Source organism: Orycteropus afer, unplaced genomic scaffold, assembly GCF_000298275.1.
Source record: "Orycteropus afer afer isolate SDZICR_OR568_19922 unplaced genomic scaffold, OryAfe1.0 scaffold00045, whole genome shotgun sequence".
Taxonomy (NCBI): domain Eukaryota; kingdom Metazoa; phylum Chordata; class Mammalia; order Tubulidentata; family Orycteropodidae; genus Orycteropus; species Orycteropus afer.
In genome coordinates, this window is record NW_006921632.1 from 3,052,271 (window position 1) to 3,079,325 (window position 27,055).

A 27,055-nucleotide genomic window follows, 5' to 3' on the forward strand; every position below is an offset into this window, starting at 1 on the left:
AGCAAAGAGGCTAATGACTGAGTGCAGTGAGAAGGATGAAGCGCCCTAAGGTTATCATTAATATTATTTACATTAGCTGCTCTATACCAGTACCCTTGCGTTTTCTTTCTTTTGTTTGGACATATATTTACTGAGTGCCTACTAGGAGCCAAAAAGCTCTGGTGGCTCAGTCGTTAAAACATTTGGCTGCTAACGGAAAGGTCAGTAGCTAGAACTCATTAGCCATTCCATGGGAGAAAGATGAGGCAGTCTGCTTCGGCAAAGATTTACAGCCTTGGAAACCCTGTGGGGGCAGTTCTACTCTGTCCTGTAGGTTCCTGTGAGCCAGAGTCAACTCGATGGCAGTGGGTTTTGGGTTATGAGCGGAAGATCCCTCGGTGGCACAAACAATTTGCACTTGACTACGACTCATCGGCATATAACAACAACAACAAACTAACAAGGTTCAAACTCTCCTGGCAACACTATGGGAGAAAGACCTGGTGCTATCTGTAAAGATACAGCCAAGAACATCCCATTGAGTCATTGTGGGGTCACCATGTGTCAGAATCGACTCAATGGCACTGGGTTTGGTTTTTTGGTTTTTACTATGAGCAAGACACACTGGTGCTAGGGACAAAAGCTCAACAAGATAGATATAATCCTACCTTCACAAAATTCATAGTTATGGGGTACAAACACATTAAACAAGGAATTATTTGATTGTAATTGTCAGAGGTACTATGGAAGAAATCTACAGATTTCCCCTAAAATGGGGCCAAACTTATTCTGGGTGGAGAAGTGGGTAAATTTTCCCCATGAAGTGACATTTAAGCTGTGACCTGAGGGAGAAGTTGACTTTAGCTTGGTAAAGTGTGCATAGTGTGTATGTCTGTGTGTGTGTGTGTGAGGGTGGGGGGAAGATAGAGAGAAAGAGACGGGGAAGGATGTGGAACGAAATTCCCTTTTGTGCAGAGGTCATCGATTGGAAGCTCACAGGGCAAATTAATTCTGCAGACCTGATTTATTTGGCCTGAAATGCTAAAGAAAAATGTGAATTAGTTAACCAACACTTAAAAGTTGGGAGATACTGCATTAAAATCTAGATTTTTTTTCAGCTATTGGAAAATCAGAAAACCAGTGTCAGTATCCCTCTGGTGCTGGGTGGTCTTTGCCCACTGGTCAGGGTGTAAACTCTAGTTCTTCTCAGTTCTCCTGAACCTTATGTGGACTGCTTCACTCATTAACACAGGCACTTGAGTCTGTCCCCTCCCAGAAATCAGTGGTTTTTAGGGAAATCACTTTTGAGTCACATTGGCTTGGAATCTTCATTATCCCACTTTTATGGCTGCTTGGCCTTGGGCAAGTTACTTCATCTCCCTACTTCTTACTCACCTTTTGAATGAAGACTCTGTCATCTATTTCAGAGTAGTTTTATGAGGGTAATATGTCTGAAGCACTTAGCTTGGCAGTAGGAAGTGCTCAGTTAATGATAGTTGCTGGTGGTGGCAGTGGCCACGATGGTGGTATTAATACCATCTACTTCCTTTCCTCTCAATAGCATGTCGTGGTTTAGTGGCCTCCTGGTCCCCAAAGTGGATGAACGGAAAACAGCCTGGGGTGAGCGCAATGGGCAAAAGCGTCCACGCCGTGGGACACGGACCAGTGGCTTCTGCACACCCCGCTATATGAGCTGCCTCCAGGATGCAGAGCCTCCCAGCCCCACCTCTGCAGCTCCCCCTCGGTGCCCCTGGCAGGATGAGGGCTTCATCCGCAGGGGTGGCCCAGGCAAGGGCGCAGAGCTGGGCCTGCGGGCAGTGGCCCTGGGCTTTGAGGACGCAGAGGCAATGGCGGCAGTAGGGGCGGCTGAGCAGGCACCCAACGTGGCACCCAGGGGCAGGAGACCCTGCTGGCGCCGTCTGGCACAGGTGTTCCAGTCGAAGCAGTTCCGCTCTGCCAAGCTGGAGCGTCTATACCAGCGGTACTTCTTCCAGATGAACCAGAGCAGCCTGACGCTGCTGATGGCGGTGCTGGTGCTGCTCACAGCTGTGCTGCTGGCCTTCCATGCTGCGCCTGCCCGCCCCCAGCCTGCCTACGTCGCCCTGCTGGCCTGTGCTGCCATTCTCTTCGTGGCTCTCATGGTGGTGTGTAACCGACATAGCTTCCGCCAGGATTCCATGTGGGTTGTGAGCTACGTGGTGCTGGGCATCCTGGCAGCTGTGCAGGTTGGGGGGGCCCTGGCAGCCACCCCTCACAGCCCCTCTGTAGGCCTCTGGTGCCCTGTGTTCTTTGTCTACATCACCTACACGCTTCTACCCATCCGCATGCGGGCAGCTGTCTTCAGTGGCCTGGGCCTCTCCACCCTGCATTTGATCTTGGCCTGGCAACTCAACCGTGGAGATGCCTTCCTCTGGAAGCAGGTAGGTAAGGGAAGTAGGCATGAGAAGCACCAAGCCAGAGAATGAGGAGGGGTCTAGTAATAGAGGGGTGTGTGAGGCATCAGTGGGTATGGGTCCGGGGTGGAGACTGGATTTGGGATGTCTAGTGATACCTGAGAGGAGGGTCAAGAGCTCTAGGCCCAGTTTTAGGGGTCAGCTTCCATTATAGGGATCTGGGGCAGAAGGTACTGCTGAGGGAAGGCCCCAGGAATTCGGCTACCACGACTCAAGCCCATACTCTATCACTGTGGGCTGTAGTCTCCAGCTCCTTGACTTGAGGCCCCTGAACCAGTGCAGCCTGAAGAGATATAATGAAAGGCTGGAGGTAGAGTGCTATGCCCTTGGTGCTTAGCCCCAGGGCCAGGGACGCCTGAGAGAGCAGTGTAGGCTGTGTCTAGACCTTGGCAGCTCTGGCCCTGTGTTGACATCTGAGACTGAGGCTCTGGTGCCATCCCTGAAAAGCAGCTCAAGGTAGTGACTGGGAGGGATCAAGCGTGCTTTGGATGAGTTGGCAAGGGAGGAGGTGTTTCTCTCCTGGACTAAGGCCGTCTCTCAGAGGAAAGAGAAACTGAAGAGCTAGGGTCAGTTCTCTTCTGGGCCTGTGCGTGAGTGGGTATTGTACGAGTGGGGTTGGACTGAAGAAGAGAGTGGCATTAAGGGTCTGATCTTGTCCTACCCTTCCCATCCTTGGCACCAGGGACCTGGCAGCGCTGTCTTGAAGTTCTCTGCCTGAGCCTAGCCACTGCCTGGTGTGTGAGATAGGGCTCATGTGCAGGGAGAAATGCAGCCTTGACTGTAGGCTGACCTGGCCGTCAAATTGGCTGCAGTCTCTGCTGTAGGATTTTAGACAACTAGCTTTGCTTCTCGGAGTGTTAGTTTCCCCAATCTGTAAAACTGGCATAAAAATCATTTCTATCTCAAGATAGATATCTCACTATTAGGGCCCTACCCTTTCCCAGAGTGGCATGGACACCTACAGGACAGTGTTCTCACTTGGGGCCAGGGAGTGCTGTAAGGGATGGTACCCAAGGAGGGGGCTTCGGAGAGGAACGCTTGCCATCTCATTAGGTGTGATGAGCATGGGCTGAGATGCCATTGGTCAGCACAGGGAGCAGAAACTAGTATGTCTTCCCCAGCTAGTCCTTCTGAGGCTGCTGTAGGCACAGTTTCCTGATCAGCACACCTCACGGCCCTCCATCCTTCATTGGCACCCTGAGTTAGAGGGGGCTGGCCTCTGCTTTGCTTAAGGTTTGAGAGCCTTGCCTAGGGCTTGTGGCCTGTAGCCCACTCTAGCCCCACCCACAAAGAGGAAGTTGCCTGGGGCTCCCAGGGTGAGAAGCTGGGTGCCCTGGCATGATGCTGTCCCCCGCCCTGCCTGTGCTTGGGGAACAGACCATACCTTTTTAAAAGTAACTTTATAGCCAGTTTGTTTGTGAAGCATGTGCCTGCAGGGCACTGTCAGACCTTTTAAAGGGCCAGACCTTCAGCTCTTGCTGGCCCCCCGCTCCTTTTTCAGGTTAACTATCTAGCTGGGTTTTGCAGCTGGGGTTCCTCCTCTCCCCATCCCTCTCTGGCTGGCCAAGGGCTATGTGGGTGTCTCTTCTCTGCTGTCAGCTGGCATGATACCCAGAACCAGGGTATCGCCTGCATGGGGAGGCACAGACTCACAGAGGCCAGGACTGTGCCAGCTGCCAGCCTCCCCAGGAGTGCCAATTTGCACTCAGTGGGTCTTGGCAGGCACATTTTTGGGGTAGGTGGGTAAGTACCCTGTGCCAGTGACTGGGTTAAGGCGTCCCGTATCCTTCCCCTGAGCTGAGAATGATTTCCTGTACCCAGATGGGCCTGTAGGTTTTTGGATGGAGGGGGAGCTTGGGCAAGCCCCTCCCAGATCCATCCCTGCTCCTGGAGGGAGGCTTCCTCCTCCTCTGACCCACTCAGTCCGACCCTGAGTAGTTTCACCTAGTGACCCAGGCCCAGCCTGGAATCTCCTCCAATTCCCTGACATCCTTTTTTTCTCACAGTCAGATAGGGGTATGTGTGTAGAGAGTTATTTCAGTCTCTGGTCCCCCTTCCCCTTCCCTCCACTGTGACTCATATTTTCCTCTTGGGCTCCTGGGGACAGGAAAGGAAGTTGCCTGGTTTGCCCCCCTGCCCTTCTCCCCCACTGGGGGCTATTCTTAGAAACCCCTGAGGGAGATAGTGTGCCCCCCTCTTCACCCCTGCTGCTGAGGTGGGGGCGGGAGGGGCCATTGACCCAGTTGGTCCTGGGCTTGGGAGCTGGACTGGGAAGGGAAGCTGGAAGCCAATCCTCGGGGGTCAGAGCTGGAAGAGGCTAGGGGCCTAGTGGACCCACCCTTCCAGTTCACCCAAGAGGAAACTGAGGTTCCAGGGATTAAGCTATCTGACCGAGTTTGTAGGACTTGTTCTCGTTCTGGGCAGAGCCCAGAACTCCTGGCTTCCAGTTGGTGCTCTTTCCCTCCCTTCTTCTCAAACCAGATCCCTGGCCCAGCCAACTCTGGGGTGGAGCCAGAATACTAGGTTAACCTCTGAGTTTCCACAAACATGGAGTCCAATTTCTCTTGGACTTGCTCTTCAGTCAACACTACTGTTGGTGGCTGGGGGCTGGATAGCCCTAGGATGAGGGCCCTAGGTGTTGGGGCCTGGAGGGGCAAAGTATGGGGGAATTATACCTCCAGGGTGGCCTAGCATGGTGGTACTCCATCCCCAGTTAGGGTTCTTTGTGTCAGTATTATTGATGACTCACAAGCCTGGGCCCTGAGGCTTCAAGAGGTCTGGGTGAATAGAGTGAGTAGGAATCTTGGGAATTTGGAATGTGCTGGACAGGGTTAGGACACAGATGTTGGGAGTCTCTGTCCTGGACTCAAATTCCTCACTAGGTGTTTTGAGCTGTGTAATTGTGGGCAGGTTACTTAGTGTCTCTCTGCCTGGTGCCTTACCTTTAAAATGGAATATTACCACCTATCTCATAGAATTGTAAAAAATAGGTTAGTTGATGTATAGACGCCCCCTGTGGAATACCGGAACATTGTAGGCAGTCAACAAACTAGCCGGAGTAATAATGATAATAATAATTGTTATTGCCAATTACCTAAGGGCAGGGACCTGAGAGATCTTATTCCCCCTCTTCAGGGGGTTATAGATGAACAAACAGATGTCGAGAGAGATGAAGTCACTTGTTTGGGTTACTCATAGGATTGGTGCTCAGGTCTCTTGGCTTGTCTTGTTAGGAGGATCACATGCAGAAGGAGTAGCATTTGTCTTTTGTTTAGGGTTGTTGGTGGAGCTGGGCCATTTGACCTACCTGACCCTAGTCGATGCTTCCCAGGAGTTTTGAAAGGATTTCAGTTCTAGCCATGGGGTGATTCAGGCAAGGGCTGGGGGCTGGAGTCCTGTGATGAGTGGGGGACATGTACTGCAGGGGTGGGGAGCAGCTCAAGGACAGAAAGGGCATAGGACCCTGGCTTTTTCCCCAAAGAAGCTTCTACAGGGAGCCTGGCAAGTGGTTTTTTTAGGGCATGGTCACCCACCTGGCTCTGTTACCCTCCCACAGCTTGGTGCGAATGTGCTGCTGTTCCTTTGCACCAATGTCATTGGCATCTGCACACACTACCCAGCTGAGGTGTCTCAGCGCCAGGCCTTTCAGGAGACCCGCGGCTACATCCAGGCCCGGCTGCACCTGCAGCATGAGAATCGGCAGCAGGTGGGGCTGCTCTCCCTGACCAGGGCCTCTCCTAACCCCAACCCCAATGAACTTGCAGAGCGGAGTCACTGCCTTGCACAGCTCCATGGGGTATATTCCTTTGGGTTGTGCATCAGAGGTCGTGTGACATGCGGACTCCTGCCCTGACTGAAGGTGGAGGGAAGGAAGTGGAAGGTGGTCAGAGAGAGCTGGGATGTTTGTCTGCTGAGGGCTGTCATGGTGTAGGGGCAGGCCACAGTCCAGAAGGGAAGCTCAGGCCTCCAGAGAGGTCTGGGAGGGCCCTAGGTTGTGGAGAGACCAGAAGAATTGGGATGTGAGGCAGAGAGGAAAGTGATGCCCTGATGGAACCATTGGTCTAGGAGCGGCTGCTGCTGTCAGTGTTACCCCAGCATGTTGCCATGGAGATGAAAGAAGACATCAACACAAAAAAAGAAGACATGATGTTCCATAAGATCTACATCCAGAAGCATGACAATGTCAGGTAGGGTGGGGGTGGGAATAGGCTAGGAGGGGTGTGGGATCAGGGAGTCTGAGGGGTACATGGCCCCTCCATCCTCTGCTGTCATCCCCAGCATCCTATTTGCGGACATTGAAGGCTTCACCAGCCTGGCCTCCCAGTGCACTGCACAGGAGCTGGTCATGACCCTCAATGAGCTCTTCGCGCGCTTCGACAAACTCGCTGCGGTGAGGGTGCTGGGACTGGGAGTGGAGCAGGCTCAGGCCTGTGTTGGGGCAGACAGAGTCCTCAGTGAGGGTAATGGGTTAGTCAGGCTTTGGGGGCAAGAATAGAGGTGATCCTTTTGCCCAACTCTTGTCCCTTTCAGGAAAATCACTGCCTGAGGATCAAGATCTTAGGGGACTGCTACTACTGTGTGTCAGGGCTGCCAGAGGCCCGGGCAGACCATGCCCACTGCTGTGTGGAGATGGGGGTGGACATGATTGAGGCCATCTCGTAAGCAGCATCCTCCTCTCGGGCTTCCTGGAACTGTGGGTGCCTCCTCTTTGATGTGTTCTCAGGATTTTCCCTCATTCATGGTTCTTCCTCTATCTGACTCCATCACTGGAGGGGAGGGGAATGGCCCTTTCCCCTCTCACCAACGAGATATAGTTAGCCTCCTCCCTGGGGATATTCATGGGCCACTACTCTTGTCTAGCCTGCATAGAGACCATGTGCACCCTTAGATTCCAGCTAGCTTGGGTGTGGGAGGTCGAGGAGAGTCTGAGCTGGAGACAATGCCAGCTGGGCAGGGACGAGATGAGAATAGTGACACCTCTCTAGCTCAGTTCTACAAGATGCCACTGGACCCCTGCTGGGCCCCTGCTGGTAAACACAGTTCTCAAACATTTGTCCTTCACCCCCATGCAGCTTCTGCACATGTCCAGTCAAGGCTAAACGACTGCCCCCTGCACCTGAGTCTGCCTTGCTAGTTTGGTTCTGAGGGGAGTGAGGGCTGAACTCTGGGGTCGGAATGGGGCAGGCTATGCCAGAAGCTAAACTGGAGCCACATCCTCCCAGGCTGGTGCGTGAAGTGACAGGCGTGAACGTGAACATGCGTGTGGGCATCCACAGTGGGCGTGTGCACTGCGGTGTCCTTGGCCTGCGGAAATGGCAGTTTGATGTGTGGTCCAATGATGTGACCCTGGCCAACCACATGGAAGCAGGGGGCCGGGCCGGGTGAGTCTGTGTGTGTGGGGGTCTGGTGGGGGGGTAGATGGTAGGTGGGAGAACCAAGGTCTCACTCTCCTGACCCTACACAGCCGCATCCACATCACGAGGGCCACACTTCAGTACCTGAATGGGGACTACGAGGTGGAGCTGGGCCGAGGCGGGGAGCGCAACGCATACCTCAAGGAGCAGCACATTGAGACTTTCCTCATCCTGGGTGCCAGCCAGAAGCGGGTCAGGGCCAGTGTGGGGCTGGGGGAGGGTGGCAGGGAGAAGGAGAAATGGTGGGGGGAAGTAGGCAAAGGCCTTGTTTAGGCCCTTCTGAGCCTGTACCCGTGCTGCCTGCACAGAAAGAGGAGAAGGCCATGCTGGCCAAGCTGCAGCGGACACGGGCCAACTCCATGGAGGGGCTAATGCCACGCTGGGTACCCGACCGTGCCTTTTCCCGCACCAAGGACTCCAAAGCTTTCCGTCAGATGGTAAGGGCCCACAGCCCCAGGATCTGGGGCCTCACTTCCTTGTCTCTTTCAATACTCTATGCCCCTCACCTCTTCTGCCTTCCTTGTTGAGGCTGCCATCTCCATGGATGGTGATTTCTAGTGTTGGGGACAGGGAGGAGGATTTCATCCTAGGGGTTCCAATCCCCCCAGAGTATATGGTGGGGAAACTCTCAGCACAGTGTTGGGGGTGATGGGAGGGATTGTAGAAGGTGGTGGTCTGTCCCTCACCTTGTGTACTGTCCCCTTCTCCAGGGCATTGATGATTCCAGCAAAGACAAGTAAGTATGGGTTTTGAGGATTGGGGAAGGGAAGGGGAAAATGTACTTGTGCCCTAGGATAGGGCTGTGGGGAGCTAAGACCCTCCTTTCCCTGGCCTTGGATGTGTTACCTGGGAGCAGGTGCTGTACTCACGGCTCACGTTCCCTTCCTTGGGTGCTGCCTGTGCCCTTCCCCACTCACACGGGCAATGTTCCTGCACCTGGTAGAGCCATTTCTCCTGCCCTCAGCCGGGGTGCCCAAGATGCCCTGAACCCGGAGGATGAGGTGGACGAGTTCCTGGGTCGTGCCATTGACGCGCGCAGCATTGACCAGCTCCGCAAGGACCACGTGCGCCGGTTCCTGCTCACCTTCCAGAGAGAGGACCTTGAGAAGAAGGTTTGGGGCATACAAGGGCAGAAAAACAAGGGCTGGGGCCAGGTCCAGGCTGGGAAGTTTGATTTTTGATGCAGGTGATGAAGCAGGAGAGGGTTCTGGGAGATGGCAAGCAGACCACAGGGCAAAGTTGGGGTCCCTGCTTATTGGGCCAACTGCTTCTTCCCTTTGAGGCCCCTGGTAGTGTGCAGCCCCTTGCCAACCCTACCTCCCTCAAGGATGACCCAGCCCCCAGCTCAGCTTCCTTTTCTTCAGTACTCGCGGAAGGTGGACCCCCGCTTTGGAGCCTACGTCGCCTGTGCCCTGTTGGTCTTCTGTTTTGTCTGCTTCATCCAGCTCCTCATCTTCCCACAGTAAGAGCCCTAGTCCTTCTCCCTCTGCTTTCCTGCCTTTCCCTGACTTCCCAGAACCTTCCCAAATACCCACTGAAACTCACAGTCCCTTCCTTGTCCTGGGGGTGGGTCAGGGATGCCCAGTCTTCCTGAGTAACGTTTTCCCGGCCCTGTTCTGCCCTAGCTCAACCTTGATGCTTGGGATCTATGCCAGTACCTTCCTGCTGTTGCTGATCACTGTGCTGATCTGTGCTGTGTACTCCTGTGGTTCAGTATGTAGGAGACTTCAGGGGCTGCTGGGGTGGGCCGGCTGGGTGAGGGACAGGTGGGGGTTACATGGGGAGAGGTAAGAGAAAACCATGCCTCTCCTGGTGGGCCCCATCCTTGTTGGCTTTACCTGTTGGCTGGGGCTCCTCCAACTCTCTGTTTCTTGCCTGCTTCCAGCTGTTCCCTAAGGCCCTGCAGCGTCTATCCCGCAACATTGTGCGCTCGCGAGCACACAGCACTGCGGTTGGCATCTTTTCAGTCTTGCTTGTCTTCACCTCTGCCATCGCCAACATGGTAAAAGCCCAGTGGGAGTTCTCCCTCCTCCACTCTGTGCCAAACACTGGTGTGGGCACTGCATGTATGTGTGAGGGTGAGGTAGAGACAGGAGTAAGACACATTTCTTGTTCTCAGGGAGTCCACTGTCCCGAAGGTGGGTGGTGGGATTAACTTTTCAATTGTCCATGCTCCTTGATCTCCCAGTCTTTTGATACTTGAGAACTTTGGTTCCTGGGGGATAAGGCACTTGGGCATGGCCCTTATGACCCTTTCCTTCTGGCAAACCCTGATATGCCTCCCCAACTTTTGCAGTTCACCTGTAACCACACCCCCATCCGGACCTGTGCTGCCCGGATGCTGAATTTAACACCTGCCGATATCACCGCCTGCCACCTGCAGCAGCTCAATTACTCTCTGGGCCTGGATGCTCCCCTGTGTGAGGGCACCGCACCCACCTGCAGCTTCCCTGAGGTGTCCGAGCAGTGCTCAGGCAGGGGGGAGGTCCTGACCAGTATCAGTTAGTGACCCCCTGTGCCAGGCCTGGTGATGGTCACTGGGGCTCAGGAACTCACCAGTGTCCCCAGTCCAGGAGCAGCCGGGAAGCCTGGTGTAGCATAGGGATGGGGTGTGGAGGGCAACAAATGGTTTGGGTTTGAGGGTCATGGAGGTTAGGCCAGGCAGGGGAGTGCAGGGCACCCCCCTGCATGGGGCATCATGGTCTCGGCCTTCACCCAACGCTGCCTCTGCCATTGTCCCCTAGTACTTCATTGGGAACATGCTGCTGAGTCTCTTGGCCAGCTCTGTCTTCCTGCACATCAGCAGCATCGGGAAGTTGGCCATGGTCCTTATCCTGGGGCTCATCTACTTGGTGCTGCTTCTGCTGGGTCCCCCTGCCACCATCTTTGACAACTATGATCTACTACTAAGCGTCCATGGCTTGTGAGTCTGTTTTCAGCCCCTTTTATCCCCCAGGGCCTCCCTGACCTTACTGGGTCACTTTGAGTCGCTCTCATGCTGGGGCCCCTGTGCCCTTGGCATGCTACCACTTACCCTCACCTTGGGGGAGATGGAGGAACTCCCAGCATGACCTCAAACACTCACCCCAAGGAAATCCCAGTCCTGGGAAATCCCTGTATCTTTAGACTAGACATTGAAAAAAATTCCCTCTTGCATTTGCATGGTGCTTTCATGTCCACGGTCTTAACCACCTGTAGGTCACACAGCTGCTTGGTGGCAAAACCCTGTATAGAACCAAAACTTCTGTCTCCTGCTTGAGGTCTTTTCCTGGGACAACATAGGGGCTTTTTCTCCAAAACCCCACCCCTTTGATGTGTGCTATAGCTTGGTGTGATAGAAAAAGCCTGTGGAGTCTGCTGGACTTGAATCCCTGCTCAGCCTCTCATTAGCTGTGTGATCTTGGACAGGTGAGGTAACCTCTCTGTGCCTCAATTTCCTCATCTGTAAAATGTCAGTATCATCCCTTTCACTGGGTAGTTGTAAAGAGAAAAGTAGCTAACATTTATCAAAGGCACTTCAGTAGGCATGTGCAAAGGCACAGTGTTAAGCTTTTTACACACATTATTTAGATCTGATCCTTGTTTTACTGATGAGGAAACTGAGCCTTAGGAGAGTTAAGTAGCTTAACCCAGGTCACATTGGTTGTAAGTAGAGGAACCAGGAGTAGAACTTTCTCTTAACGTCTGTTCTTAATGAGTTAATGTAAGTCCTGGCCCAATGCCTCTCTATGGTATGTGCTCAGTAAATGCAGTCTCTGTCTCTCGCCTCTCATGCCCCCACCCAGTGACCTAGGAAACACTGATGACTTTGTCTCTGTGTCTTCCTGCCAGGGCTTCTTCCAACGAGACCTTTGATGGGCTAGATTGGTGAGTGAGGCTCTGGGGCAGCAAGGGGTAGGGCTGCCACATGCCTCCTCCAGACACTGAGCATGCTTCTGCTTACCTTCAGCCCAGCTCCGGGTAGGGTGGCCCTCAAGTATATGACCCCTGTGATTCTGCTGGTGTTTGCCCTGGCACTGTATCTACATGCCCAGCAGGTGGAGTCGACTGCCCGCCTGGACTTCCTTTGGAAATTGCAGGTGACTGGGTGGCCCCTTGGGGGAGCAAGGGAGGTCCTAGGGGCAGAGCCCACAGAGTGGGTTTGAACTGCCAGCCTTTTGGCTAGCAGTCAAACACTCAACCACCCAGGTACTCTAGTGTACAGAGATTATAGCCAAGAAAACCTTATGGAGAGTTCTGCTCTGTAACACATGGGGCCAGAAATGCATCTCTTGCCAGCTGGCCAAACCGTCAGGCTACCCCCAAGCTCACCCTGGCTCCATGCCTGTTGTCTTCTCTTGGCTGTCCCAGGTCCCCTGCCTCATTCTGTACCTGCCTTTGTCACTGCTCTGCCTGTCCTTTAGGCCTCATTTGTCCATGCCTGCCTTCCTCCACATGATTCCCTTTGATGCCTATCTCTAGGCCTTGGCCACTGCACCTACCGCTCCTGAATATTGGGCAATAGGTGATGGGTGTGGTGTCCACAGGCAACGGGGGAGAAGGAGGAGATGGAAGAGCTCCAGGCCTATAACCGGCGACTGCTGCACAATATCCTGCCCAAGGATGTGGCTGCCCACTTTCTGGCCCGTGAGCGCCGGAACGATGAGCTCTACTATCAGTCGTGTGAGTGTGTGGCTGTCATGTTTGCCTCCATTGCCAACTTCTCTGAGTTCTATGTGGAGCTGGAGGCAAACAACGAGGGTGTCGAGTGCCTGAGGCTGCTCAACGAGATCATTGCAGACTTTGATGAGGTATTTGTGCAGCCCACACAAGTGGGGACTTGGAGGCTGGGGAGGTGGTAAAACTTTGGGTAGATAGCCAGGATTAGAGGGGGGTGGGTGGCACTAGAGTGAGGAAGGCAGAATGGATGAGACTTAGGGATGTAAGGGTAGGTACAGTGGAGTCAGGGACAAGGAGGGCAAACCCCATAAAGATGACAGAGGCAGCAAGAGGATCAGCCCTGGTGGGATTGGGTCATCACTGCGGGGGAGTGAAGGAGGACATTAGAACGGGGGGGGGGCAGCATAGGTGCTAGGTGGAGAAGGCGACAGAAGTCTGTGGACAGAGCCCCATGAGGCCAAGCAAGGAAGGTGGTCCCCTGGATAGAGACAATGGAAGCAAAATTGGGAAAAGAATCCTGGACATCCAGGTCAGGAATGGGCAATTCGCTGTTCTAGAGGGAAGTCACTTCCTCACTCTGAGACTCAGTTTCCCAAAAGGTGAGAGCTGGAGTAATAGATGCCCAATATCCTCCCTCCTGGATGGTGTAAATAGTTTGAGTTTGATTATTAACTTAAAAGGTTGGTGATGTGAATTCACCCAGTGGTGCCACCAAGTGTTCTTCTATAAAGATTGTTGCTACTTGCTGTCCAGTCAGTTCTGACTCATGGGGACCCCATATGGACAGAGTGAAACTGCTCCACAGGGTTTTTAAGGCTGTGACCTTTCAGAAACAGATAGCCAGGTGCCACTGAGTGGGTTTGAGCTGCCAACCTTTTGGCTAGCAGTTGAGCACTGAATAGTTTGTGCCACCCAGGTACTCCAGTCCATAGAGGTTACAGCCAAGAGGTTGGGATCAATTCAGTGGCAATAAGTAGTATCTTTTCTGAGATTCTGGGTTTTATGAGGGAGCTCTCAAAGTTGAATTTCTAAATCTTTATGCCCAAGTCCCGATCTGGGTTTCTGGTGGCTGCCTGGTGAAGATCTGTTTTTCTGGCTCCCTTAGTCTTGCACTGACAGCTGCAGCTGGAAAGAGACTCTATCACTAAAAAGAGAGGTGTTTTTTGGGGGAGGGGAAGGGAGTAGCTAAGCATCGGAAAGAGTGAGTATTGAGGCAGGGCTGAGTTTGGCCTCTTGGCCTTGGTAGCCAGATCCCCCTGTGTTGTCCAGATCATCAGTGAGGAGCGGTTCCGGCAGCTGGAGAAGATCAAGACCATTGGCAGCACTTACATGGCTGCCTCCGGGCTGAACGCCAGCACCTATGATCAGGTGGGCCGCTCCCACATCACTGCCCTTGCTGACTACGCCATGCGACTCATGGAGCAGATGAAGCACATCAACGAGCACTCCTTCAACAATTTCCAGATGAAGATTGGTGAGAGAGCCTGGCTGCCTGCCAGACCCAGACTTTCCCAGGATCATTTCTGGGTGCAGCTGAGGGAGCAGGCTGGGGATGGGATTGCAGATTCTCCATCAGGTGCCTTTCTCTCACCTTCAGTATCAAGCCAAGTTTGATATTAAGAACAGAGATCATTTATTGTGGGCCTGCTATGTGCTAGGCACTGTGTAAGGCACTTCTGAATCCTCACATTGTTATTATTATCCCCTTTTATAGATTAAAAAAAGAGCGCAGTGGTAGCACATTGGTTAAGTACTTGACTGTAACCAAAAAGGTTGGCAGTTCAAATCCACCAGTGGCTCCACACGAGAGAAGACCTGGCGATCTGGTCCCATAAAAAGTTACAGCCTTGAAAATCCTATGGGGCACTTCTGCTCTGTCCTATAGGGTTGCTATGAATCGAAATCAATTCAACAGCACACAGCCACCACAGATAGAGGCATACTGTTAGGGGGTATCAAGTAACTCACTCATGGTCAAACTCCTGGTATTTCTGTCTGAGCTGAGATTCTAAACCAGGTTTATCTAAACCCTAGGACCTGTGTCCTTATGTATGGCCAGTACTTCCTTTCAGATGAACTGGCAAATAGTAAATAACAATATTAATAATATTAATAACAGTAACTCCTGGAGTGGTTAATACTGGAGTCAGATAATGTGGACTTGGATTTTGACCACTTTACTTACTGACTGGTTAAGCAAGGTACCTACCTTCCCTAAACTTCAGTTACATTATAGCCAGCTATTCATCTGTAAGTCTCTGAGTGGCATAAATAGGTAAGCACTTGATCACTAGCTAAAAGGTTGCCCAGGAATCCTGCCCAGAGGTGCCTCAGGAGGCAGGCCTGGTGATTTGCTTCTGAAAGGTCACAACCTTGAAAACCCTATGGAGCAGTTTTCTCTGCACACGTGGGGTTGCCATTAGTCGGAAGTGACTGGACGGCAACTAACAACATTCTTCTGTAAAGTGGAGATAATAATACCTCCCTTGTATGACTCTTGTGAGGATGAGATAAGGTAAAATGCTGGCCAGAGTGGCTGGCACAGGATGAGCGTCCAGTCAGTTAGCTACTATGTGATAGAGTTGTCTTGACTCGGGAGCGTCCCAGGTGATGTGCCAGATCTTCTGTTCTTTATGACCAGGAGACTGGATCTTTTCCACTTTCTCCCCTGGGTCCTTCTGAAGGTGTCAGGTGGTGTGTTGACTCCCTGCGTTGACTTGAAGAATCCACTAGTCTTAACTCTCTTGTTACTCTCCCACCTCAGGACTGAACATGGGCCCAGTTGTGGCAGGTGTCATTGGTGCTCGGAAGCCACAATATGACATCTGGGGGAACACAGTGAATGTCTCTAGCCGTATGGACAGCACGGGAGTCCCTGACCGAATCCAGGTGAGGGGGTTATGGACAAGGCTCGGAGGGATACTGGTCCAGAGGGTGTCCACAGGGCCCTCTCTGCAGTCAGCTAGGGCAGGCAGGGGCAGGGTGGCAGTGTTGTGTGGCTGGAGCAGCAGAGGATGGGGAGAGAAGCTTGTATGACTAGAGAAGGCCTGGGCCCCTGCAAATACAGCAGGAAGGCATCCAGGCTAAGCAGGCTCCCCTCCTAACCCCTACCAGGTGACCACGGACCTGTACCAGGTTTTAGCCTCCAAGGGCTACCAGCTGGAGTGTCGAGGGGTGGTCAAGGTGAAGGGCAAGGGGGAGATGACCACCTACTTCCTCAATGGGGGCCCAAGCAGTTAGCAGGGCCCAGCTGGAAATTCAGCAGAAGATACCAAGGTGGGCATTGAGCAAGCTCTGTGCTTGCTGGTGAAACCATGCAGGGCGCCGGACCTTCTGACCCTGCTGACTATGGAGGGGAAAACCCCGGCCAGCTGTGCTAGGACCATACTCGTCTGCCCTCAGCCTGGTAAATAAGGGGATACCAAGAGGATTATGCAAGATACCTTCTTTTTTTTAACGGGCAGAGCTGTTCCCTCTCCTTTCTACCAGCTTTGGGGCCAGAGGAGTGGGCAGCAGTAGAGGCAGAGGGAGCTCTCCTCTCCGAGAGACTGATTAAGATGGCAGCTTGCCATGCCTCCCTGTCCCATCTATCTGGACAACAGGCTCAGGGCTGGGACCTTTCTTTCCCTCTTTTTTCTGGGAATATTTTGTACAAAGACTGCGGCAGACATGAGGAGTGCCTATTCCATGCTTGCCTTTGCTATGCCTGTGTCCCCAGCACTGGTCCTGGGTACCCCTATCCCAGCCAGGACTCCTTCCTAGGCACAGACAGAGGAAGGAGATACTTTGGGGACCCAGCTCTGCCCATATTTCAGAGGAATGTTTCCATTTGCCAAATCCTAGTCCCATGATCTGTCTCCAAAGGGAAACAAAGGGATCTTGGACTGCTCCAGTTCACCCCAGTTCCTGCACGGCTCCAGAGAAGGGGGCGTCTGGCCTCAATGGTACTGTGAAAATGCCCGACCAGAGAGCTAGGGCATGTGTGGGGATGTCAGAAGATCAGGAGCTGGAAGTTTACCTGCAGGTGCCAAAGAGAGGAAGCAAGCTGGCCAGGGAGAGGGGTGATGGCAGCTCTGAGGGGCCTGGCGTGGTCAGGGTCAGGGCATTCTGCCCCAGCTCTCTTGCTGTCTGCTGGCAAGGGGGCACAGAGCATGTCTAGCCCTTCCATTGCCAAATAGAAAAGGGTCAGGGCATGGAAGAAGATGACCCTGATCCCAAACTTGTTCTTCCCAGTCTGGCTCTGGGGAGGGCCTGTGTGTGTTTGTGTATTTGTGTGCGCATGTTGGTCTTTGTGTGCATATGTTTTCAGGTCTGTGTGTGTCCTTGTGTTCCTGCTCCTCAGCCATCTGCCCCTTTGCCTCTCTCCTGTGGGCTTCTGTCTTCTGGGAGTAAGGCAGGGCTCCCTATTTCAAGGGGTGGAGAGAGATGCCCAGGTTGTACGGGAGTGGGATGGGTGTGGTAGCAAAAGTAGGGTGGCCCTGGGAAGAGGAGTCTTTTTTGTGCCAAATCCCTAAGTGCCGTTTGGGGGTCACATGTGCGGCATGACTGTCTCCCTGTCTGGAGCAGGAACCCAGGTGCCTGCTTCAGCCCCAGCACTCCATGCACTTGAACTGCCTGGGGTTTGGTGGGCAGAAGCTCAGAAATCCCCTGGATTCCTCACCGTGTGTCTGGGGATGTGGTATACTTTGGGACTTGGGTAGCATGGGATCCATCTGAGGACCCAGATATTGGTACTAGGGGATGGGCAGAGGAACCTTGAATTTTGCCTTCTGCAGCAATCAGCCTGAGAGTCTAGCATATCACTGGCTCCCAGTTGAAGTTGCAAGGGCTGGCAGAAGGGTTAGGAGTTTGGATTTTAAATTTCCTTCCTGTCCTTGCTTTCCTTTCACCCTTTTACCTGCAACCTCCTTGGCTGTGGCCTGAATTAAGTTGGTGCCTTGGTTTCTCTATCTGTACCTATTTAAGCCAAAGGCATTAGCCTGATTTGTGCTTGGAGATTGCTTAGTCTTGGAGATGACTAGGGAGGCAGAGGAGAGAAGGTTCCCAGAGTTGCTAGGTGGGAATGGAAGGATCTGGTCGCTATCTTGCCCTTTGTCATGCCCCTTTTTGACTCTAGCTCCTTACAGAAGTATGGTTTCTGGCTCGGTACTGCCTGCCTGGGGGGGTCTTCATGCATCAACCAGTGGGGCACCAGGCACTTCATTAGTCAAGGCAGAACAAGGGGGAAAAAAACTAGTTGGTCCAGACAGAAAATCAACTCTCCTTTCCCCACCCATAGCTCTGGATAGGCAAGGACTGCTTGGCACCATGCAGGGAGTAAGTAGACTAGAGTGGGAAGACCTCAGCCTTGGGTGACTTGTCTTTGCTTCTTGCCAGGTGAGAGGGGCCTGTCTAGACCCTGGTTCCCCATACCACAGTGCCAGCCATGCCCTTCTTGGGCTACCACTGCCCTCTTCCTTACCAGTAGGTGGGGAGTCAGGGGAGGAGAGGCCCTTGGGCTTTGGTTTTATAATGTAACCACTGTGGGAGGTGGGAGGGGGGTGTACCATGTATTTCAGTGAAATATTTAATATATTTAAATATCAATAAAATCAAACTCTTTGTAAAATTCCCTGTTCTCTGTAGCTGTTCTGGGCCCCAGGTTGGGTCACAAGTGGTAGAGCTGGTACAGGAGGCAGCCCCTGGCCTCATGGCTCTGTAGGCCTTTCTTGTCTGTTCTTAGAGGGAGCCCTCTGGCTCTCCTGCCAAGGTGAAGCTGCAGTGTCTTCAGAGAGCATGGCTACTCTAGGCACTTCAGCCTCATGAGGACCCCCTACCACACATGAGGCCATTACTCCCTGGGGTGGTCTTTCCAGTGCCCCGGCTCCTCCCAGATCTCTCACACCAGAGTCTAGTTCCTATAGGAATCTTTATGTACCTGCTTTCACAGGAATAGCCCTTCTACACATACTTCCCAGTACACAAGTGACTTCTAGGCCAATCTGTTTACTATGCTTTCTGGATCCCTTCTTCTCTTTACTCAGCCATTTGAACCAGAGTACCCTCTCTTTCTTTACCTCTCTTTATACTCCCTCTACAGTCCATGTTGTCCTTCTGCCAACATAACCTGCTTAATACAGACTGAAGAGTTTATCATTGAGAATACAGTGATCCATAAACCTGAAAAGGAGAGAGAGGGTGTCAGGTTTAGCTAGACCAGGCTGGATGGGGGATTTCCCAAACATAGCCCCCAAGACTGGCCGTGAGGTGGGCAGGGGTGATGATTGATGAGGAAGTAGGACTACTGCCAAAGGATGGTGGCTGGAGGGGAGGGGAGATGGTCATGAAGGGAATGTAACAAATCCAGGCTTTCATAGGAATGCTGTAGATACTTGTCGTGTGCCTGCTCAGAAGTCTTATACACAGGCAACACACAAAGACACAAGTTAACTCCTGTGAATGCCACCAATGCCCAGATTCAGGTGTCAGCTTTCCTGGTAATACCTGAACCTCTTTCTATTCTCATTTCTGAGCAGAGATGAAACCGTCTCTAAGGATTAAGTGAGGGGAGAGAGTACTTCCCTTGGTTTCCCTACCCCAAACCCTCCCAGTCTAACCTGGTCACTGGGCTTTTAATGAGACAGTGGCGGGGGTTCCGAATCCACGGCATAGTTTCCTCTGGGCGCACTCCTGGATCATGGGACCGCCAGAAGCTGAAGTTCTGGGCATCAGTCAAAGGGACTCTGAAGACCTGATTGGGGACTGAACAGATTGGAGAATGGGCAGGTTATTGAATTCCTTCAAGTTATCTGCTTTTACTGCCTCAGAGCAGCACAAACCCAACCTAACAACTGGGCCTGACCAGGTCCTGAGAGGTTGGTCACCACGCCACGCTTCACTTCTGGATTCCAGTATCTCACACCCTTTGTGGTCAGATGAATCAGTCTTGGTTCTTCCTGCTGCTACTAAGCCCATCACCAGAACAACTTTTCCCAAGTGCTAAGATGGTAGAGCTCTGGTAACATAGTGCCTAAGGCACTTCACTGCTAACCAGAAGGCTGCCGGTTCAAACCCACCAGCCACTCCTTGGAAGGAAGATGGGGCAATCTACTTCCGTAGTGATACTGCCTCGGAAACCCAAGGAGGGCTCTCTATGAGTTGGGTCTGACTCGGCGGCACGTAAAAACAACAACAAGAAGATAGTGGAAACAAGTGGTAAACCCCCTTAAGAAATATATAAGATGGCATCCCCTGGTTCATTATTTTTCTTTTCTGGGGTAGGGGTGGGCAACTTTGTCACCCTCTCTCCCTTCCCTCCTCTGAAATAGTGTCTGCTTTTGCCCATTCCAGGAAATTCTTTGAAACTCAACAATGATGCCACTAATAGACGTCATTTATCAAGCACCTCTCATGTGTTAGATGCTTTTTTTAATTGTGAAATAATAGCAGACCACCTAGATGCTTTTCTTAAAATATTCCCACTCTTTATTTGGATAAATCTAATTATACCAGTATATAAAATATGTACTTCTTTTTTTCCCACTGAGAATTATAGCTTAATATTCTGATTTGCTATGTAGTCTTCATAATCATTTTAATTTAAAAAAATGTTCTATTGAGTAGGTGTTATATTTTTAATTTAGCTATTTTCCTAATAATTGATAAGCTTTTTAAAAATTTGCTATTAGAAATAGGTAACTGTCTTCCTGCATATGACTTTTTTTTTCTGCATATGACTTTTATACATTTTTCTGAAAGTGTTTTTTAAATTAAACTTTTAATTTTCAGATCATGATAGATTCACATGTAGTTCAAAGAAGTAATCCAGAGAGATCCTGTGTCCCTTTACGCATTTCCCCTCAATGGTAACATCTTATGAAACTTGTGTACAAGATTATGATGCAGCTGCTGACACACTGATACTGAACAGTTCCGTCAGCACAGGATCCTCCTTTGTCCTGTTACAGCCACAGTCACTTTCACCCACCCTGGCCTCACCTTGGCAATCAACAGTCTGTTTTCCATTTCTATATTTTTGTCATTTTAAAAGTGTTGTATAAATGGAATTATATAGTATGTGACCTTTTGGGGAATGGCTTTCTTCACATAGCTTAATTCCCTAGATCTTCAACCAAGTTGATGCCTTTATCAATAGTTTGTCCTAGATGCTTTCTTAAATGTCATTTTCTCTGACTTTCACAGTAATGCTAAAGAGTAGTATTCTCATTTCAGATGGTTCAGAGAGGTAAAGTGGTTAAAGGCAACTTTCCCAAGGTCACACAGCTAGTTTGGCCAAAGGTGAAGTTCAAACTCAGTTCAGTCACATTCCAAAGCTAGTGCTTGGTTTACCATTTCTCACTGAGATAAGTGATAGTTTACAAAATACTTTCCTAAATTATCTCATTTTTGAGCCTCACAGCAGTCGTGTGAGATTGTAGAACAGGCATTTTATTTTATTTTAGTTGTACAAATGAGGAAGTTGGTTAATAAAGAAAAAGTGAATTACCTAAGGTGAGACATCTAAAAAGAGGCAGAACTAGGACTGACTCTTGGCTCCCCTGCTTCAAAGTCTGATTCAATTGTTATTTTACCATTCACTCCACCATTTGAGTCTACCTTCTTCCTCTTTCCAGCCTCTCTTCCTGGCTCTGACTTTTTCTCTGCCCTATAAACATGCCCCATCATATCCCAACCATTCTTTACAAACTCAGGCATATCTGTCCTGCCCCTAGTGTGGTACCCACTCCCAAGGGACTTACATGTCTTTAATAACACCTTCCGTACAGCTTCATGGTATCTTAGGTGGCTGTTCTGGTGTACGGAATAATTCCCATCTTCTGAGGTAATGGGGGGAAACTTAGTGGGCTCCGGTTCCTTCTCTGAAATGAGAGTGGACTTGCTCTGAACACTTGGCAAATGGGGTTACTGGAGTCTCTGATTCCCTGGTCTCTAAGCCATCAGCCACATGGCAGAGCTCTTTCCTAATCACTCAGATCCAGTTCTCAGGATCCCAGGAGTCAAATCAAATGCCTGTGACAGGGGAGGGAGGGCGAGCCCAGGGATCACAAGCTCTCCCTCACTCATTTCTTCCCTGACTTCTGAGTTTTGAGGGACCTTCTGCTGGAATCAGTATATTGGACAGATACACAAGGTTGATGTAGGTAAAAAAAAGACCCCTTACCTCAGTGTGGACACTTCTTACCTGGGACCAGCATACTTGTAAAGCTTCAGTTAGTCTAAAAGGGGATGTTATGTTTGAGCTAAGTATTGGAGGATAAGTAAAAAGAAGTTCATGGGACAGAGTGATACCAGGAATAGAATTTCAGACATCAGGGCAACTGTGCTAGAAGCATTAGAAATGCATCAGAGAGCTTGCTATTTACCTGGAGCCCATTGACTAGATAAGTAGAGAGGGGCAGGGGCAGGGGCCAGGGCTGGAAAGGTAGGGTGGTGGCTACCTAGCATCTCAATCCCCTTATGATGTTTGAGAATCTCCTCTTATAAGGCAAAATGTGTATCTCACTATAGAAGCTGAATAGACCAGCTCTTCCTTACCCAGTCTCTCTTGCAGCTCAGGTATGAGCAAAGAGTTTTGGTTAGGGCAATCAAACACATCTGATTCAGATTTTGAATCAAAGATGAGGTTGCAAAGCAGCAGGGACGAGGTAAAGAATTTTTCCAGTGATGGGAAGTGGCAGCAGTCAAGCTGCATCTTGTTTCAAGTGGCAGCATAGTATCCTTGGAGCCAGCAGTACCAAACAGTATTGAATCAGTGTATCAGACCAGATCTGTGGCATGACTCTCAGCATTGTTTCCACCAAGTTCTGTTCTCCATTCCTCTCATAGCGTTTATGTTTTCCCCAGCATACTCTTAATAAATTCATGTCCTGCCTAAATAGGCTAGGTTTAGCTTATATCTTAGAATTCTGAACGAGTGGATGGACTTGAGGAAATTATAAGTTGCAGAAGAGCATGCCTTGGTGAGGTGGTGAAAAAAGAAGCTGTCTAGGGTGGTTCCAAGATCTCTGTCCTGGGTGACTGGATGGCTGCTGCTTTCATCCATTCCATCATGCAAGCCAAAAGGAGGCTATGGTCCTTGCTGTCTCCTTCTGCTAGTTTTAGATAGATTGAAATCCAGCTTTGCAGTTGATGTTTTTGGTGCTTCTCTTCTGTTTTGTCGAGCAGCAGCTCTATCCCATCCCCTCACATTTTCCTCTCTCTTGGTTACTGATGCTTGTTAGGAATTGGGTCAGAGTTTGCCATTCTTTCTGGAAGCTGTTTGTTGAAGATGGCAGACTCATTGCTGGTGGAGTGTGGGGATGCCACTTTTGTTCTGCTGGAGTTCCTACCCAGCTCCTGCTTGTTCCTCTTGGCTTGGTGCCACTCATTCATCTCTATCCCTCCTTACTCCCTTTTGCTCTCCACTCAACATCTCCTTTAACATTTCTCTGAGAATAATGACACCACCAGAGTGGGGCACTATCTGAATCCCTGCCCTTGACAACTGAGGACATAGAGGGATGGTGGTATTACAACTCTGGTCAGAGAATAGGGTTCTGGAAGTCTGGACTGAACTGGAGGACTGATTTGTACTTTACCACATGTTATGGCCACAAGGGGCCAGTTCCTGGAAGCAGTGTCATTTGAACTTGGTCTTTTGACTTTGGGCTAGGTGAAGGTGGCAGAATGTTCATGGCCAAATAGATGTAGTCTAAAGAGAAAGAACAAGAGCAGATTCCTAGCGGGTAGTGGGACCTGTAGATTTTCTAGGAGATAAAAATAGCTAATTTTTATTGAATATACTTGATCTCTGGTAGCATAGTGCCTAAGGCACTTGACTGCTCACCAGAAGGCTGGTGGTTCAAACCCACCAGCCACTCCTCGGAAGGAAGGTTGGGCAATCCTACTTCCGTAGTGATACTGCCTCGGAAACCCAAGGAGGGGTCGCTATGAGGCGGGGCCGACTCGACGGCAAATGACAACAACAACAACATACTTGGCACAACTCTGTAAGGTAGGTACTATTATTTTCCTTATTTTACAAATGGGGAAAAAGACAAGAGGCACAGACAAATTTAGTAGTTTGCTCAAAGTTATGTAACTAAGCATATGGCCTAGCCATATGTAATTATTGGTCTGAGGAAAGGTGACAGGGCAAGCTCTTTATCTGGTTCTGAGGCCTCAGATTGATAGTCCATAAGGGTACCCCCAGCTGATGTTCTCTGTGATCTCCGTTTCCAAGTAGCAGGTGACCAGCTTCTCACATGGATGGTTACTGTGTGCTTGGAGATGTGCCGGACAATATCACCCACTTGGATGCCTTCCTATTGAATCAAGCACTAGTTGGCATGCTCCTTGCATCACTTTTTGGCAAACTGGAAGGTATTCTTGGTAACCCATAGCTTCTGCAAGCTGCCAAGCTTTGGAGGGCACCTGGGGTGAAGGGTGGTGGAAGGTAGGTAAAAATCATGCCACAGCTGCTATAAAAGGGCATGTTTTGTGTGGAGGGATACAAGGAGTTCTTTATAGGCAAACTCCACTGTGGCAAGGTAGATGAATCCATCATTTTGTTGGCTCAACAGAGATTTTCACCAACCCAGTTAATACCATGGAGATCCATATGGTGTTTGGTAGTAAACAGATATGAAATGCCTTGAGCATCTTTTTCTAAAACTGCCATAAATTGGGGGTTGCCATCTTAAAGGCCATTTGTAATGTTTTGAATGGAACGCGAATAACATCTGGGATGGTGCACAAGTACTTGGGTGATCTTCTACCCATCCAAGTTAATAGTGCAGGTTTCTCAGTATTATAGGCTTCCCAGTGGGTGGTGAGGGAGCTCTGGTGGTGTCGTGCCTAAGGCATTTGACTGGAATCAGAAGGCTGGCAGCTCAAACCCACCAGCCAGTCCTCCGAAGACTGGGCAATCTACTTCTGTAGAGATACTGCCTCAGAAACCCAAGGATGTGTCGCTATAAGTCAAACTGACTCAACAGCAGTAAGTTCGGTTTGGTTTTGAGGGGGTGGTGATATAATTTTAGTTACCCATTGCTTTGCCCATTGGCTCTGTTAGTTGGAACTGGGGCTGATTGACTGCTATACTTCTAAGTTACCGAATTTTTGGAATAATTTCACCTCCACTATTTCTGGAATTCTGACTTCCAGTTTAGGGCATTTACCTGGCAGTTCCTAATACCTGCTACATGGTGGTAATAATATCAAACACCCATTACTTGCATTTGTCTTAGGGTTGGTGTTGCTGCAAGCAGAGTTAATACAACCCTGACTGGAAATTCATGCAAAGTGAACTTGAGAGAAAATACTATGGCACTGGACATAAAGAAATGACTACTGTCTAGGAGATCATATCAGATGATGGGCATTAATCCCTTGAAGTTGGCTAGAACATTAAGATGTATTGAAACTGGTGGAAATGTGTATGGAAGGTTGTACTTGTCGTCCATGATGTAAGGAAATTGTTAGTACATTGGGAGGAAGTGGGCATGCTAATCAGGAGCGTGAGCCCAGGGAACTAGAACAATCCCCAGGACACATTTTGCATATGGGAAGAGTTCTTTTGTCTCTATTTCCAAAAATACTTTCCTCAAAGTGGTGTACTTGTTCAGGATTCTGAACATGAGACAATAAGACTTGGATAGTGCAGGTTGCAGACTACTGATAGACTTCCTAGGAAATAATAAAATAGCTAATATCCAGTGTGGTTGGCATAACTTTATAAGGTAGGTATTAATATTATCCTTATTTTACAAATGGAGAAACAGAGACACATAGAAGTTTAGTAGTTTTCCTAAGGTCACGTAACTAGCATATGGCAGAGCTATGATTTTTACTCAAGCAGTTTGGCTCCAGAAATAACCTAATCAAAGCTTCCAGGAAAGACCAAGGACTAAGGGGAAATATGGACTAAATAGATCCAGCCTCTTGATGGACTTCCCTATGTTTGGCCAATGGAGGTCCTGTCAAGGGTGCCTTTCACCCCAAGGTACTCTTAAGTTGGGTGCAGGATGTGACCAGTTCATCATCACTTTGATCTGGAGTCAGAACCCTGCCTTCTTGATCTCTACTAAAATGTGGAATAAAATTTCCAATGGCTAGTATCTATAGGAGCTCTGGTAGCATAGTGCCTACTGCACTTGACTGCTAACCAGAAGGCTGGCGGTTCAAACCCATCAGCCACTCCTCGGAAGGAAGGTTGTGAAATCTACTTCTGTAGTGATACCACCTCAGAAACCCAAGGAGGGGTCACTATAAGTCAGGTCTGACTCGACGGCACATAACAACAACAACATGGCCAGTATCTATGGAACAGAGAGGATTGGAACCTGGTGGGCCACTCTGCTAGTAGATTGGACCAGTCCCAGTTGGAAAGGTCAATGGGGAAAGCCTGAGCCTCTGTGGGAAAAGTAGCCTGTCTGCTGCAGTATAGATAGCCACTGAGCTAGGAGGTGGCCCCACTGCCGGGCTACTCCATAGATTGTAGTTATGAGTATACTGAGTACCTTCCTTCCTGTAGTTTCAGGTGGAGATAGGGGATGGGTGTCTGCAGTAACTAAGAAACAGTATAGGTGGTTCCCAAGATACGCTTCTAGAACTTCAGTAGTTCTGTCCATTTGATGGAGCCCTGGTGGTTAAGTTCTGGGCTGCTAACCAAAAAGGTTGGCAGTTCGAACCTACCAGCCACTTGATGTGAGAGATTTAGCATTCTGCTTCTGTAAAGATCACAGCCTTGGCATAATATACTACACAAAAACATTGTGCCACATCCTACTTTGGCCAGTAGTGACTGGGATCTTAAAAGCTTGCAAGCGGCCATCTAGATGCAATGATGGGTCTCTCCTCATCCAGAGCAAATAAGAATGAAGAAAACCAAAGACACATGGAAACAATTAGTCCAAGGGACTGGTACACCATGCGATCCTCAGCCTATATGAGTATGAGACGGGAAGAACTAGATGGTACCCAGCTACCACTGCTAACCACTTGGAAGAAGATCTATGTAGGAGATCCTGGATAAAGTGGAAGACCAATGTGGAACAAAACTCAACAAAACAAAACAAAACAAGGGACCAGGCTTGCGGGTCTGATAGAGACTGGTGAAACCCCTGAGATTATGGCCCCTAGCTGCCTTTCAGGTCTGGAATTGAACCCAGTTCTGTGGCTTCCAGCCACAGGCATATGAGCTGAACATTTACATTAGGTATATAACTTCTTGGAGTGATCAATCATGGGAGAATGGAAGGGCTGTGTATGCACAGGAAGATGGCTTTGGGGGCAGGAGTGCATGGGAGGGAAGGACACAGGGAAGAGGTAACTATGGGGAGAAAGTGGGAAGGGGGCTGTTGCATTGTGGGAAATTGCAGTCAGTATCATGAGACAAAGTGTATGTGAACTGCTGTATGGAAAGTGAATTTGCTCTGTAAACTTTCACCCAAATCACAATAAAATTTTTAAAAGATTAAAAAAAAGATTACAGCCTTGGAAATGATATGGAGCAGTTCTACCCTGTCCTGTAGGGTGGCTATGAGTCAGAATTGACTAGATGGAAAAAAA

General features: G+C 50.0%; 2 protein-coding genes across 2 annotated transcripts in view; one reads left to right on the top strand and one right to left on the bottom strand.

Annotated features, from left to right (window-relative positions):
- The first annotated feature begins 1,499 nt into the window (after window positions 1–1,499).
- ADCY6 (adenylate cyclase 6) lies at window positions 1,500–15,745 on the top strand. Its single transcript, XM_007937871.2, has 21 exons — window positions 1,500–2,399; window positions 5,989–6,138; window positions 6,498–6,619; window positions 6,711–6,822; window positions 6,963–7,090; window positions 7,655–7,813; window positions 7,897–8,038; window positions 8,155–8,283; window positions 8,557–8,582; window positions 8,811–8,958; window positions 9,211–9,308; window positions 9,472–9,559; window positions 9,732–9,848; window positions 10,143–10,301; window positions 10,591–10,769; window positions 11,678–11,713; window positions 11,796–11,925; window positions 12,373–12,636; window positions 13,775–13,979; window positions 15,270–15,394; window positions 15,620–15,745. The coding sequence occupies exons 1-21, from the start codon at window positions 1,500–1,502 to the stop codon at window positions 15,743–15,745; spliced, it is 3,543 nt and encodes a 1,180-aa protein (XP_007936062.2).
- A 2,870-nt stretch (window positions 15,746–18,615) lies between these two features.
- Window positions 18,616–27,055, bottom strand: part of TEX49 (testis expressed 49) — a 28,814-nt gene continuing 20,374 nt past the window's right edge. Inside the window, exons 2-5 of the mRNA XM_042780558.1 lie at window positions 23,288–23,292; window positions 21,244–21,361; window positions 19,102–19,246; window positions 18,616–18,664 (exon numbers count right to left, since the gene is read on the bottom strand). Coding sequence (XP_042636492.1) covers window positions 18,616–18,664; window positions 19,102–19,246; window positions 21,244–21,361; window positions 23,288–23,292 — 317 coding nt within the window. The remainder of the gene's footprint in view (window positions 18,665–19,101; window positions 19,247–21,243; window positions 21,362–23,287; window positions 23,293–27,055) is intronic.